The sequence below is a fragment of the Clytia hemisphaerica genome, unplaced genomic scaffold, assembly GCF_902728285.1.
Source record: "Clytia hemisphaerica strain Z4C2 unplaced genomic scaffold, Clytia hemisphaerica genome assembly, whole genome shotgun sequence".
In the NCBI taxonomy this organism is placed as follows: domain Eukaryota; kingdom Metazoa; phylum Cnidaria; class Hydrozoa; order Leptothecata; family Clytiidae; genus Clytia; species Clytia hemisphaerica.
In genome coordinates this window covers 1,330,287-1,346,039 of record NW_027103282.1, presented here as the reverse complement: position 1 = coordinate 1,346,039, position 15,753 = coordinate 1,330,287, and the positions used below count along the sequence as shown (strand labels likewise).

The following is a 15,753-nucleotide window of genomic DNA, read 5'->3' as shown; positions in this document are numbered from 1 at the left end:
ATTTTCTTAAATTTGTCTTAATATTTATTTCTTAATTTATTCTTATAGTTTGTTCTTTAAAAAAAACTCTAATTGTGCAAATGGTCGAAAGATTGAAGCTACTGTAATAAAAACTTATAATATCAAGAGCCAATGAAATGTTGAAGCTTATATTCTGTAGCTGGCAAAATTACTGATCGATTGAAGCGTAATATACATCCATCTAATCTTCCTGGTGGACTGCGATATGGCACGGACGCTTTTGGCTTTATTGCTGGTCAGCTTGATGTTCGCTGCTGGTAAGAAGACAAACTTCATTTAACTGTGGTATTTCCAAACGCTGAAAAGTACGATGAAGGACTAATACAAGTAAATTCTGATAAATCCAGCTGGCACACAACATTGTTTCAACGTTCATCTAACGTTGTGAACGTTAGTAAAACGTTGAAAAAACGTTTTGTGCCAGCTGGGTTTCCATTCCAAATGTTTGAGTTATTGTCTTTCCATTTTCCACGTTCTATTTGTTTTGTATTATTATTCTCTCAGTTGAAGCTGGCCAACATGGTGTTATGAGAAGAACAAACTTTAAAAGAATGCTGAAGTCAACAGAAATCTCCTTGAAGAAGAAGAAGATTGACAAAGTGTTCATTTCTCCAGTCACTTTATTAAAAGAGAGCAACGAAACAAAGAAAGTACTGGATGAATTCATGAAAAGAAGTAAGAAATTTTACGTACGAAACACCCCTCTCACAGTCGCTTTGGAAAATCCCAATGGGGGTTAAATCAAAGTCGATTGCTTAGTGTGGCTTAAATCGAAGGGTATTTTTCCATCAGCACTAAATTTACTAGTGAGACGTTTATTCACATAGAGGTATGGTCCGTGACGTCGCGATGGTGTTTTAACATTTATGTTCTGTACTACACAATTTTCATTTGGATGTTTTGAACGCTAGGCTACTGTCTTTATTCGTTGTTGGTTAACGATAAAGTGTTTCTAAGAGGACTTATGTTAAGCAAACATGCGAACTCGATAATCTGTGAACAGTTTGACTAAAGTCCATTCGTTTTAAGTGTGCGTTTATCTTTTGCTTTGGTTGTCATTTTACCAACGAATGTTTTAATCCTAGCATAATATATACCGTTGAAAAGATAATTCAAAGTACTAAAATTTCAAAGAAAAATTATTCGAAAAACTTTTAAAAATGAAAAATGTAATAAAAAATAATAAAAAATTTATTGCTGGAAACTTCATTTATGGTACAGGGCTACACTTAGATCGTGGTTGTGTATGCCGGCTCCGTTTCGCTCCGAAACGAAACGAAGCCATTCTATTGGTTAGAAGGTGACGTGAAACTTGATTTTAACCAATAAATGGTTTCATTTTGGTTAGAGGCCCACTGTGAGCCTAGCTTGTAAATCTTTATAATAAAAATGATAATAATTTCGTTTGGGAGTGAAACAGAATCGTAGCGTGTGAATGTGGTCTCAAAGTGAATAGACTTTCGTATGTTTTTGACCCTTTGAACCCAAAAAAACACAATTGTCAAAACAGGTATAGACTTAATTGGCCGTTGCAAAGTAGACCATCTTCTACCTCTCATCTTTGAAAATCTAGGTTGTGATTTCAGTGGGATTCTCCAACATATTCCGATGATGAAATTTGTTATTTTTTACTTTAGACGGAACGATGGAGGAGGATGGCTTCAGCAACATGTTTCACAACACTCGATATGTCACATCGGAAATCGCAAACAATGGTGGCAAAGAAGATTCGTATTACTCCACATCAAAGTCAAAATGTTTTAACACATTCGCTAACCTTCAAGATGAAATCATTCGCCAACACAACACTAATACAGGTCTTGAATGACATCATTTATTAAGTTATCTCCTCCCATTGGCTAGCACATTTTCAAACAACGCGCCGCTCGATAGGCGAATTTTGCAGTCTGCTTTATCAGCATTGAGACACGCCTCTTTTTTATATCATAAAATTATATTTTTGAAAGTAAAGGAAATTAACTCATTCTCATCTGAACGGGATAATATCAATGTATGTATTTGATTCTTATGTTGTTAAAATTTTGGTGGGATAAACTTTTTTGCCTATGAAGAAATCTAACAGGGGTTTTAAGGTACACCTCTGTCTCTATTTGATATATCATACACCCCTGTCTCACAGCCCCAGTGGAATCTTTTTCCTCAGTGGGGATAAAAACTGCTATTGAAATCCCAATGGGGATAGAAATTGTTTTGTTCCAAGGTTAAAAAATCCAGTGCAATAGTCCTTTTCATAAATTACGTCACGAACATAACTTGCCTCGTATTCAAACAATTTCCATGGTGAATATATCCCGTGAGACATTAAATGATTTTTTTATGAATAGAATACAGTTGTAATAAAATCCGCTGGGAGTTAATCACCATGGCAATAATTTCAAAACGAGGCAAGTGATGCTCGTGACGTAATTTATGAAAAGGTCTATTGGAGTGCAATTATTAAACAATGGGGATGAAATCAAAGTGAATTTCCCAGTGGGGCTGAAGTCTCAGGGTATTTTCCAACAGGGGACAAGATTTTTGCTTAATTTTCCAGCGGGTCTGTGACACAGGGTTGTTATCATTGACAATGACGTCGAAAAAAAACTGATTGACTTACTGACTTAAATTATTGACTAAATTAGGACTAGTTACTGACCAATATCAGTCAAAGAAGCTGAGTGATCATGCATGACGCATATTAACGACTTTTTTTCAGATCCAATCGAAGCAATACACGACATCGCCATAGGAAAATCATCCATCAAAGATTTAAGTCCTGTTTACATTATCACCAAGATGTTTATGGACCCATTTACACGTCTCAAACTAATGGCTTGGTTAAAAGAAAAAGTAAAACAGGGGAGTGACCATAAACCAAACACCTTGAAGAAGTGTAAAGCACATTTGATCGTTGAGTACACTTGTTGCTTGAAGTCACTCCTACCTCTCCTATCTCCGCAATACGCAGAAATCAAGATAAGAGTTGGTTGAAATGCACCGCAAATTGCTACCGTAGGCTGGCTAGACTTTCTCATTCCCGGGAAAGCTTTCCTACTGTCACTTGGCAACAGACCAACACTCTGGGTAGGTAGAAAGGTAGCTTCAACTTGTTAGACGATCATTCTTAGGGTCGTTGCGTAGTTGTATGCACCAACAAATGATTTTGCCGGTAAGCCCGTAAATACCAGCGGAAAGGTCCCGGAAATGCGCCAAGTATGTTTCCCCAGGAAAGAGAAAGTTTAGCTATCCTACCACAGTGCGATTGTGTTGAAAATATTTTAATAGTTATTATGTATGTTCTATTGGGCTATTCCATTAAAAAACCATACAGTGGGGTGGACGAACCTTTTCAAGCCGAAAAGATTTTATTGAAAATGTGTAATTCCCCCCTGGAAAATGGCTAAATTTGCAAAAATACCCTTGGAAAAATTCTTTTCACCCCTTAAAGTGAGGGTGGACGAACAAAATTAGTCTTTTACACCCTGGAAATTTTATAATAACTTTTTACCCCCTTGGAAAAATGAGAAAACACCCCCTGGAAATTTTTCTTGGATTACCCCCTGGAAATGTTCGTCCACCCCCCTGTATGGATATAAAATGGAATGGCCCATTCACTTTATCGACGAATAAACAAAATCCGTTAAATTGAATTGTGAGTATCGTCGTAAATAGCTCCTTGTCCTTGTTTTGGCAAAATCAAACTTGAAAACTAGAAAAAGTGAAAGTTCCGATAGATTGAAGTTCTAGCTAGGAAATGTAGGTGAGCTTAAGCCTTCTCAGCCCACTCCAATGCACTGTGTACAATATCCATTTCTACAAATTTCAATTTAGGTCCTGCTAGCATAAGACAATTGCTTTTATGCACCCAACTGAAGTGTGTCAGTTTTCTTGTCCTTACATTAACATAAGTATCCATGGACACCCTAACGAGATCCTTTCACGACGAGATAAGATCCCGTGTCTAAAAACATTACCGTATTATGATATTATTTTGGTATATATGCTATCTGAAGGAGAGTGTCCATTAATCTATTGCGCACCATATTTAGACTTTAAGCCCTCCATTGTAGCGTTTTTTTAATAAATGATAAGAGATGTATTAAAAAGAGGTATTAGTGATCAGGTATAACTCTTATGAACAGACATAATTAATAGCTTATAAACTTTTAGATTACAAATATGAATTCAACAAAAAGATAAGATGGCTTCCTTGTAGTGAGAAAGCTCTTGTTAAAAAAGTTCATTGACTTTGACTGAGAGATGGTTATAATACTTTTAGAACTTGGAATAAGCAAAGTTGCAACGTTGAATTGAATTTTGTAGGTTACTGATGTTCAGTGTCGTGAGATATCAAATCGAATTTGCAGAATATTGAAGTTTCTTAAGTAAATAAGCCTTGTTCTTAGTTATGTGCAGCATGGCAAACATACTGCTGCTTCTAAAACCTCTTATCGCGCTGATGAAGTTTCGTTGTTGAGAGTTACTCTCATCCAATAAATTGAAAAAAGTGAGGAAGTTGACAAAGTTGATGTTCTTGTAAACCCGCATCATACTTCTAGATATCATATTTTTTAGCTTTCATTGTAGGACAAAAATAATGGTGTGACTTTAAAAAGAAAGGAACTTGCAAATAACCTTACAATTATTATAAGACTGGTTTGTTGATGGATTTCTGGTTGAAAGAAGGAAGCTTCAAGATGCCAATCCTCACCATCAAAACTAACGCTGACCAAACAAAATTCGAAAGAAGATTCTTCAGAGATTTGGGAGAAAATATTGCAATGCATTGTGGTATAGATGCTCGTGTGAGTTGATGTTTATAACTACCAAATCAAATATGAACATATCTTTACCCCTATGCTGCCCTGATAAATTTCTGTGCCAGCTTATTTGTGGTCTGGATATCCAAGCTTTAAAATATTCTTTAACTTTGATAATTCTACTAATTATAGCTTGGTCCACCTAGATGTTTGTAAACCCAGGGTCGGAAAATGTTTAGCTTCAAGCAATACTTGAATCGAAAAGTACTCATAATTTGATTTCATAATGTAAATTGATTGAGTAACAACCTGTAAATCTGATAAAAAAAGTTTTCACCCTCGTTATCTAGGCTAACTAGCTTGGAAAGATTATTAGCCATTCAGGGTGGCATAAAAGTTTAAAACTTTGACCATACCTCATCTGAGTTGGCACACTCTTTTTAAATTTCTTGTAAGGTACCTTTTTCCATTTGACTTCAAGTCCCATCTCATATGGCACAAATTGCTTTTTAGAAGTAAGAAACATCTACCTATAGTGACATGAACAGAGAACGATACTCAGAGTACAGTGAAGACATGTAACCATGATCGGTAAGAGTCTGAATCATTTTAACTAGGGTTTAACTTTTTTTTCAATGTCTTTTGTTGTTGACTTTAGAATGTGATGATCGTAGTACTTGGTAATCAAAGTATGTATTTCGGTTGCTCAGAAGCGATTTGTGCGCTCGCTTCGTTCGTCATTACCGATGACCTCATCAACAATGAACAGAAAAGCAAAATTTCAACGGATGTTTTTAAAGCATTGCTGGCTAAAGGTGTACCTTCTTCAAGGTAATCAATCCTATTGCTATCACCTTCAAAGAAAAGAGTGTTTCGCTCCATTGTGGGATTGTTTCGGGGGTATTACAATAGAATTCCCACGAGGAGTTTCTAAGAGATTTTTATTATAATACTACCGGAAATAATCCCACAATGCATCGCTTTAAAAATCAAAAACTCCGATAAGATCTATTACAACCACCTTCAAAGAAAGATGTTTCGGTGCATAACTTAGAATTTCAAGTGTAATAGCTATCGCATAAACTCGAACCCAGCTCCTTTTGGCTTTCCACGAGTCTAATAATGTTCACAAAAAGTATTGTATTTGTATTTATAAGAACTTCCCCTGTCTCGTTGACCCAAATAAATACACTTTTTTATAAACATACAGGTTGCTAAGGTTCGAGGTTCTGATAGTAAAAGCATTTTAGATAATCTACCTAGGCAAACAATAGTATAAAATAATATCAAGAGTGGTCAAAGCAATTTTTTTAGAAAATGAACAATAATTCTAAGCAACCCCACATCTGACACGAAAATTGGAGTTGCTTATAAAATTTGTATTGGGATTGTATTGGGGGATGTAATTATAGTAAAAATTCAAAATATTTTTAGCATCGTTTGGAGTTGTTAAATCTTAAGAAATGATTTTAAGAAATAATTTACTCGTGCATTTTTTCAAAGTTAAATGTACCCAAATCAAACAAATATTTTATACTCTATTTTTTCAGGACGTACTTAACATTTGATCGAATCGAGAAATCAGATATTTTCTTCAACACGAAACGATTAGCAAGACCAAAAGATTGACCAAATTCATATAAATTCGATTTTGTAAGGTGGCTTTGTGGAAAGGAAAAATGGAACCATCAATGAAGTTTGGAGCCTTTGAAGCCGTGATACAATACTTCTACCCAAAAACTGACACAAATGTGCATTTTCATGACTTTTAGGATTTATAATTTTTGAATTTTCTTTCATATTTCTTTAGATAGCATTTGAATTGTAACCTTTCGAGTTTCACATATTGTAGATACACATTTTTTAAGCATTTGGCATTCAATTATTTATCAAGGACCAGAATATATATTGAACTTCCTAAACAAAGACAATCTTTGCGGAATCCTTGAAGTTATTTTCACTTTGAATGCTCAAAAATATGTTTTACTGGATTTCAATTGAAAATCTTAAAACACTGGGATGAGAACTTTTAACTCAATTCACGTTCTAGCCTTACTTTCAAGTATGGTGTTATTTCGTTTTTAAATGGGTTGACCAATTAATAATTGAGACAATAAATTTCCGAATTCTGACCGGCCATAAGTATATGTGAATATCGATCTCCTTCGAGTTTTAGTCTGTGATTTTTACCCGCGCTGGCTGAAAAAATCCTACCGGGTCTATGAGAAGGGGGTGTATCAATTTCGACCTGGTTTGATAATTATCTTACCAGGGCTTAAAACTAGGCCGTTTTGGCAATTTTTCACAAAGAGTTCCTTACGACAAGGTGTGAGGCTGAACGGGTCAGTGATCCATGTATCATTTCGACTTTATAATTCCATTTCTTCATGCAAAATCCTACTTAGATTTTGGATAACATAACAAACGGTCAATTTTGCGACCATATCTTTCATATAGCGTTAGATGAACGCCAAAAGAATGTCAAGTCCGTTCAAGGTCTTTTCCTCTTAGGACATAGGACATTTTTTATTTTGATAATAAAGCTTACTTTTGATACGAATCTTATCTTAAAAGCCATGTATGGGAGGACGGATATATGGTCAAGATCGCCCAAAATACGGTAACAACAATTTTCAAATTGCATAAGACAGAAGTATCAAAAGTTGTTTTAAATTATTGAACTCCGCTGGGTAATCTAAACGTTTTGTGCAGCCTACGCAAATTTTTCTATAATTCAATTTTTGTAATAGGTTGGTGAGCTTATTTATAATAGTTATAAAAAACATTGACAATGAAACCATTTTGAATCTCGAAATAAAAGGATTCTCACAAATTGAACATTTTTTAATGTTTCATCAAAACATCTTGAATTTGATACATTTTGAGTCACGCTGTTTTTGTGTATGCAATGTTTGTCCTGGGAAAGACTGGAACGTATGAATAAGAGAATCACCGTCTAAAGTTTAAACTTTCTCAGAAGCGCTGGGGAGGGTAGTTCTGATGCAAATAACCATGGTACTCGTTTTTTATAAAAACAAACTAAATAAGAACATAAGGCTTCGATTGGCCTGGATATGACCATAATACTAAGAACATAGGCTTTGCGGACCCAAAAACACCTGATATCTTGAAAATAGACAAAATTACTCACAAAATATGGCGAAAATGAGAACATGTTAAAACAATTTCAAGGCTTAAAACCCAAAAAGTTAAGAACGTCCGAAGGCTTCCAAAATTTGTGATATGTTCTTTATAAATAAACGTATACATGAAATAAACTAAGCTTACGTCTTTTTTTTTTAAGTTGGTTGTTAGCTATCCTCTTTTCTTTTGGGAATAACTTTCTTTGGGACTTGCGGAGAACGTTCCAGCTGTAGATAAAATTTAGATATTTGGATACATAGGAATCATAGAATAAAACCTCCATGAAATCACTCTCTAAAAACCCCTTTATTAGGTGGGCTTGACTTCCCATTCGAAAAGTTTGTTTGAGAGAGAGAGAGAGAGAGATGTACCATCCCACATGGGGAATTGGCCCAACCCCAGGACAGCATTCACTATCTTAGGATAGGGAAATCATCGCGCTTATCAGACTCTGCCGATCCTATGTTCGCGACACACAGAACCGATGGTGTATAGCAACGATACTCGATCAGGACGCGAGAACCATGCGTTCTCGCAAGTCTGACCCTATGAATTTCGTCACCACACCACATTGCCTGATATATCTCCCCACACTCTTGTATCAGAGTAGTGGTACCCAATTCCCCTCACATGGCATGGGTTGACCCGGGCGAAGGTACATTCACTTGCCAAGTGAATCATAGTGACACGGTGGGTATCGAACTCGGGCCTCCCAGGCGGGAGTCAAGGATGATAACCACTATACCACTACGCCACTAAGTTTGTTTGTCTGCGCATTTTGGAAAATCTCTGAAATTATGGATCATTTGCGGACCTATCGCTGCTTGATGTTTGGTGCCCTAAAACAGGAGCCAAGAGATTATTCCACCAATGTATGGATTTGAGGCGGTGTTTCTGGCACTCAAAGGGTTGATGCGAAAACAAAGCAACAGTGGGATATACTGCGCAATCGCAAATCAAATCAAAAGCCGCGTGGGAAGTAAAGTCAATGCAAATCTTAAAACCGCAGATTTAAAAAAAATACTCATCTTGGGTTATATCGAAGAATCTTACGAAAACAAAATATTTGAGATCATTGCTAAAAAGGTAAGGATGTTGACAGTCCTAAAGAAGAAAGTCTTTTTTCGTAGGCAGTAAATTTTTGAGTGGAATTGTGTCATACCAGCAATAGTTTCTATATCATTTTCCTTTTTGATATACAAGGTAAACCGTAAACAACAAACCGACCCATGATACTTTTGAACTTTTCAACTCTTAGACTTTTTGGTGCATTTTTCATTATTTGCAATAGGATAAATTGTAGGCTATCTAGAATGTTTTCCTTGGGATAGGACTGATTTCTGCTAGCTGGAATGGTACTAGAATTTGACGGTGGTATATCTTTAAACGTTTAGCTTGTTGCGTAAACTCAGCTTGTTGATAGAACACTTTACGAAAAGGTTACATAAAAAACAATCTCACCATCCATAAGAAATTTCTAATCATTTTTTGACGCAATTTGACTGTTACTTATACCTTATGCAAAACAAACTAAAGTAGCTAAATTTGCCGGTGATAGTCAAAGCAGTGAGAGATTCTTTTATCAGTTTTGCATTGACATGCTAAGAAACTTTTGTTAATCTCTTTTTCTTTCCCATAGATTATCAGTTCAAATTTTATTGTATTGACATACATAGACACGGCATGTTTCCTCTGATTGTCCATTTTGTTGCAATTTTGAACACTGTGGAGTATCGGACATTTTTCACAAGATTATGCAGTGTGAAGCCTATATATTTTTGGTAAAAACATAATTGTATAAATTTTGGATTGAAAAAATATTGGACTCATTTGGACATGGGTCATCAGTAGAAGAGATGGGATACATTAAGTATTTAAAAAGTTTTCTCACTGATTGACTAATTTTTCTATCTTTGATTTCAGCGCGAATTATCATAAAGATATATTTATGGTTAAAACAATTTAAAGAGATAATTTTCAGACTATTCTTCCATTCGCTGGCGATATGGTGAATATTTTCACTGGATTATGCTTTTGTTTGTTGCTCCTTACTTCTTGCTACGAAGGTATGATCAATTTTAATTTCCGCTATTGAAAATTTGTCTGGTCTGTCACTGCTTGTTTGTAAACAAACTATGTATCTACTAGTCTAAATCACAAACCTCTACAAAACCGCGAATAGTATGGAGGATATAAAGATCACGAATCCTTTCTATTCACTTGAAAATACATTGTAGTTTTGCAATTACCAGTGGATACCCCTTAAAACCCACAATAAAAAGTGGTACCCTCTATCTCATTGTTTAGTTGGAGTGTAAGGCTGAAACTTTTTGTGTTGAAAGTACGTTGTCTATGATTGTCTTCCCTAGCAGTGATATTTTGTAGAAAACAGTTTTCAGTTTTTCACGAGGAAGTGAAAAAGTTTTACCCCTTAAAACCTACAAAATGGTTTTTCTCGAATAACTTTTTACAAAAAAGTTCTTTTGACCTCAAATTTTGAACAGTGATTCACTGTAAAGTTACTAATGTTATGAATATACCATTAGTACCTAAATGATCTCAAAAATATGTGTTAAAATCAAAATACCCCTTAAAACCTACAAAAATAAGGCTAAAACCCACAAAGTCCGACCCTTGCTAACGGGATACTCAAGCTGATGGATACAAATTTGGTGTTGCTTCGTGATTCAATGGTTCAAAGACTTGCTAGAAATTCATTCCCACAACAATATTTTCATTTTTCAGGATTTCATGCCCATAATGCAATTGTGTGTGTTTTTTTTCGTCAAAAACGGCTACGAAAGGCCAAAACCTTCATTCGCTTCATTTTTGACCTATGGTTCTAATGTTTTTCTAAATCTCCATCAAATTTGTGACATTTTGGTATGCAACATGACCAGGTTTTGAGAAAGTCGATTTTCAGATTTTATTGATCATCACCATAAAAGTGCTTTAAAGTAGAATTTTAAGGGCCTGTCATTTTCGTTGGGGTCTATTCACGAAGATGAAAATGATTTTTTCATACCTACCATAAGTATAGGTATCTAAAAAGTATAGGTTTTATGACCTTAAATTCAATTGTGTAATTTCTAGGTCCAAAAAACCTTTGAATAACTTCGAATTTTAAGATACTTTAGCATCTTTAAAATCCTTAAAATTTGGTATTTTATGAAAGAACATTTATAAGAGGTTGTAAAAAAGTGAAACATACCACATAAAATTAAATCTGGTAGTTATGAAAGCCAAAAATGCAACATTGTGGGTTATAAGGGGTATGTGGTTTTAAGGGGTATCCACTGGTACGATGAATCTTCAGTGACAGTAAGTGTGACGACGATTGCAATGTGGAGGGAGGCAGAAAAAATAAAAATACAGTAGAGACTCCAACTTGAACCTCTATAACTCGAATGTCTCCTACTTTTGAACAAAAACCAAACAGCGCCACGGTCAGAGACAACCTTGCCTACTATTCTGTCCCGCTATCCCCTAGAAAATATATTTAATGCCGACGATAAAACATGAAAAGTGAAAAGCATTCTGGGGGAAACACAGTAAGGTCGGACTTACTGGCTTAGCTGCTGGTAATGCTTTAGGGGAGCGATTACCAATGTTTGTAATCGAAAATTCCACCAAACCTCGTTGCTTCAAGGGTTAAACCCTTTCACTACCCTGCCAAAACCGTTCCCAAAAGAAGGGCTGGATATCTGGAGAGCTGTTCGAAGAGTGGATACGTCCCCAAACGTAAAATTACCTTGATAATTGATATTGTACCGCACATCCTCATGTTGAAAACCTGGAATGGGTAGAATTGATCTTCCTTCCCCCGAATACTACGTGTCAAACTCAATCAAGAAATCATCCGTGCGCTGAAAGCAAAGTATATTTCTTAGCAGTTCGTATGATGAAAGTGTGGATGAGAAAACGTCGAACCCCAAGTTCTCCAGCATTGCTGCTATGTTCATGCTTAGGAAAGCGTGGGATATCGTTGCCGTCAAAACGTTCTCCAACTGTTTTCGAAAATCTGGAATTTCTCAAAAGGATGCCCAAAAAGCCATCAACGATGATGACGATCTGTTTTAATAAAGCAAGTAGTGTGAAGTAGAACAGGACCCAATCCAAACCCTCGATGCTGAACTCTTGTACATAAAGCGAAAGTGAAAACTCTGATCATATTGATCCTACAATGTCTAAATTTCTACAACTCGCGAATGTCTCTATCTTTCGAACGATTTCCTCACCCTGGTCGTTCGAGTTGTTTATGGCGAGGAGACTCAACTGTATAATTTGAATGTTTGCGGCTCTTGTTTTTGTTATGTTTTTGCCGCCCTTTCACATTCCCGCGCTTTTAATGGAGATCTCGGCTCTACTTTCGTTTTCACTGCACACTTTCACTTTCCAAAAATTTTTATTGCAGCTGTGCATCCTGGCAAAGTCACTTCAATTTATCCAAATGAAGGAAGTCTGGAAGGAGGAACCAAACTTGTCATCAATGGGATTGGTAAGAGGATATTTTCTGTTACAACTTACTTTTGAAAAACTTCAGGATTTCCGTATCACTCAAGATTTTTTTGAGAAAAGAATCTTGAAATTCTAATAGCAAGAAAAATTATAGGCGCAGGACTGTTGGATTTAGGACCACTCACGGTACAAGCAGGATAGTAGGCCTAATCGGTGTAATTATCGTGCACATTTGGAACAAATGAACGGGAGCTATTTGATGAAGAAGTGGTGGTTTCCCAGTTACATCAATATGCCTTCTTAACTTAATCTTACCTGTCTTTAAAAATATAAATAAAAGTAATCACGGAAAAGGACGCGAAAAAAAAAAGACATAAGTGTGAGAACAGAGTAATCAAACTCGTTAGAAAAAGTACCATTAGAAGTCATAAAAAATCAACCTGAATAAATGCAATCGAAATCCCAGAGAACTTCATAATTCCCCAAACAACATTACATTACTATGTCAAACTCCCATTACATAAATTTTACAATTACGTCAGAGTAGACTACGCTCGCCACCAAAGAGGTTTATTTGGAAAGGGTAATTACATTTTATTGTTCGCTTCTTTTTTAAAGATTGGCCGGGTTGGAAAAGTATGAATTTCTTTGTACATATTTTACCTACTCCAAATATTTAGGAGGCTGAGTTTTAAACAAATGGTCAAGTTGAAACGAACGATAAATGTATCAAGGTCTGTTTTATTTACCCCCTGGTGACTTAACAAAAGAGACTTAACTCGATGTTACAATCCAATTATTGAAAGTTTGTCTCGGCCTTTTTATAATGAGCGAGACATACGTTCTCTCATTACGCAATTTTCATATTGACACTTTCGAGGCATTTTGATGTAACTGTTTCCCCCTCATTTTGATCATCAATTGCTTATATACAGTCACACTAGGAAATCTAGATGGGGCCCCGTCTACTCACAATTTTTTCTGAACTCGATAGTAGACGGGTAGTTTTGGACAAAAATTTCTACAATTTCTTGTAGAAACGCTTCTGATTGGCCGATTATGTCTATTGTTCTCCTGAAAAATTTATGCAACAAAATTCTGATTGGCCAGTTTTCAAACGGTTTTTTTCTGGTGGCAAATTCAAAATCTCCAATTCTACCATACTAATTTTTATTTCATGTGAGCTTTGTGAAATGGAGTAAAAATTAGTATGGGTCCAGACTATAGGAAATCTAGCTTTCAGAAAAAACAACATCAGTCATCTACAGCAGGATGTATAGACCTTTTTTCAAAGAGGCCACCCTGTTGAATAATTATGTAGTCCAGCAGAAAAACAATGATAAAACTATGCATAATTATTACAATATGCATGATACAGTAATTATGCATGGCCCTATCATTGTTTTTATGGCTGGACTACCTAATTATTCAAGAGGACGTCCTCTTTGAAAAAAGGTCTATTTGCACAACAAGGAGGAGAGTTACCTGAATCAAGTTCGCAAGACAATTAATTAAAACTTGAAAGTTTGAAACAAGATAAAACGTGCAGCAGCCAAAATCAACCAACCAAAATTTGTCATTCAATTCCCGAGACAGCGCTTCGATTTTAAGGCCTCATTTATACGCTAAAGTAAATGGGTCACTGTTTGAGGTCCGGAAAAATTTCCGGGAAACAGCCTATCTGGTGGTGCGCGGATCTAGGTTGGTTCCGCCTCCCCCGTGGATCTTTTTCTTGGGAAGTTGATCTTCAAATTAGTTTTCAAGGTTGGCTTGGCTCAAATTTTTTCATCTACATGGCTCAAATTTTAGGCAATTTCTCAAAGTTTTTGAATATGTAAATTTCATTAAAAAGCGCCGGGTTATTTTTTCATGAATCCCTTTAGAAGTTTTGCGGCACATTTTTTTGCTTGAGATGAGAGTCAAGTAAACGATATATATTGCGCTTTCGCAGCATTAATCTTTGATACACATTTTGGCGGGACGCTAGTGTGACTAACTGATATTAAAATGACACTTCTACATCAAATAACTCCCGTGTTCAGTACAGAAATTGGCCATACTCGCTTAAAAGTCTTCTATATAGTTTTTCAAGAGGTTTCAGATTCTATAATTGGTTTTGGCCTAAAATGAGTTTGAAATTCCCATAAAAATTGGGCCCTTGGGCTTTAGCCTAGCTTTTCAATAAATGGGTCCAAGGTAACTGGGTAAACATAGGAAACTGCTGTGCTGATTCAATAATTTACAGGAGGTTTTACAAAACCTATCTAGAAAAGAGGAAAAAAATCAATTAGTAGTAGATCAATTAGTATTAGACCAGCCGTAATTAATTGAACCAATCGAACGGTATTTTTAATGAAACTTTGTCGAACTTAATCGAACTTTGTTGGCCGATTAATGTTCGACTAAGTTCGGTCGTCGAACTTTAATCAAATACTCAGAAATACTCACAAATTTCTCAAAATACAAGGTTCGATTAAGTAATCGAACTTAATCGAACTTTTTTTAAAGAGACCTCGATAGTTTGATTAGTTTGATTAGTTTGATTACATTAATATTGAACTTAATCGAACTTTGTCAAGTTTAATCAAACAAAAATTTGAGAAAACCTGAGCAACTGAAGGCCGCTCCACTTGCGCATGATTCGATCACACTTTTTCGAGCAAAGCTTGCACGATATTTGTCAAAAGAAAAAAAGAAAAATGAAGCATTTTGAGCGCACGCTACATTTTTATGACATAATCTTTTTTCCGATCAAAAATGAGTAAAGCCCAAGCAAAAGGTGCAATTGCAGCTACATTCTGTCAAAGTTGTCTGTTGTCGAACGAAACTTTCATCAATTTGTTGTACTGGCGAACATTGTCAAACATTTTATGTTGTCAAGTTTGTCGAACATTTCTCGTTGTCGAACTTTGTCAAACTTAATCAAATACTCACAATTTTGGAACTTTTGAAAAGTTTGATTAAAGAATTTAATCGAACTTTTGTCGTTCGATTAAGTTAGACAAAGTTCGATTAGTTCGGTAATTCATTAATTACGTCTGGATTAGAGTGATTAGTTATTCAAAAGACAGTCATGTTCTCCCAAACGACTATAGGTTTAGGCTGCTTTTCTCAATAGTCTCGCAGTCTAGTCGTCAAAGCACGACTGACTGATGACCCACATTCCCAACTGGTCAGCAGATGTTTCGGGGGTTTTAACCAGTATAATGAAAATGTAAGGGCCAAAGGAATGTTTTGCAATTTTGGCCTCAAACATGATTACAATCATAGACAAAATCCATTGAGAATTTAGCTTATCCTTGTTTTTCGAAATTTGGAGTTTGGGCGTTAAATTGGCTTTTGGGCTAACTGATAAATTTATTTCAGTACT

At 35.7% G+C, this 15,753-nt stretch overlaps 3 protein-coding genes across 3 annotated transcripts in view; all 3 read left to right on the top strand.

Annotated features, from left to right (window-relative positions):
• The first annotated feature begins 105 nt into the window (after positions 1-105).
• LOC136804628 (uncharacterized) lies at positions 106-6,712 on the top strand. The gene is made up of 6 exons (XM_067061234.1): positions 106-278; positions 526-696; positions 1,659-1,838; positions 2,738-4,826; positions 5,440-5,612; positions 6,332-6,712. The coding sequence occupies exons 1-4, from the start codon at positions 227-229 to the stop codon at positions 3,010-3,012; spliced, it is 678 nt and encodes a 225-aa protein (XP_066917335.1). The 5' UTR covers positions 106-226; the 3' UTR covers positions 3,013-4,826; positions 5,440-5,612; positions 6,332-6,712.
• On the top strand, positions 4,719-6,410 carry LOC136804044 (macrophage migration inhibitory factor-like). The gene is made up of 3 exons (XM_067060788.1): positions 4,719-4,826; positions 5,440-5,612; positions 6,332-6,410. The coding sequence occupies exons 1-3, from the start codon at positions 4,719-4,721 to the stop codon at positions 6,408-6,410; spliced, it is 360 nt and encodes a 119-aa protein (XP_066916889.1).
• A 3,173-nt stretch (positions 6,713-9,885) lies between the features above and the next one.
• Positions 9,886-15,753, top strand: part of LOC136804638 (fibrocystin-L-like) — a 33,373-nt gene continuing 27,505 nt past the window's right edge. The window contains exons 1-2 of the mRNA XM_067061246.1: positions 9,886-9,991; positions 12,340-12,423. Of these exons, the coding sequence (XP_066917347.1) occupies positions 9,931-9,991; positions 12,340-12,423 (145 nt within the window). The 5' untranslated portion in view covers positions 9,886-9,930. The remainder of the gene's footprint in view (positions 9,992-12,339; positions 12,424-15,753) is intronic.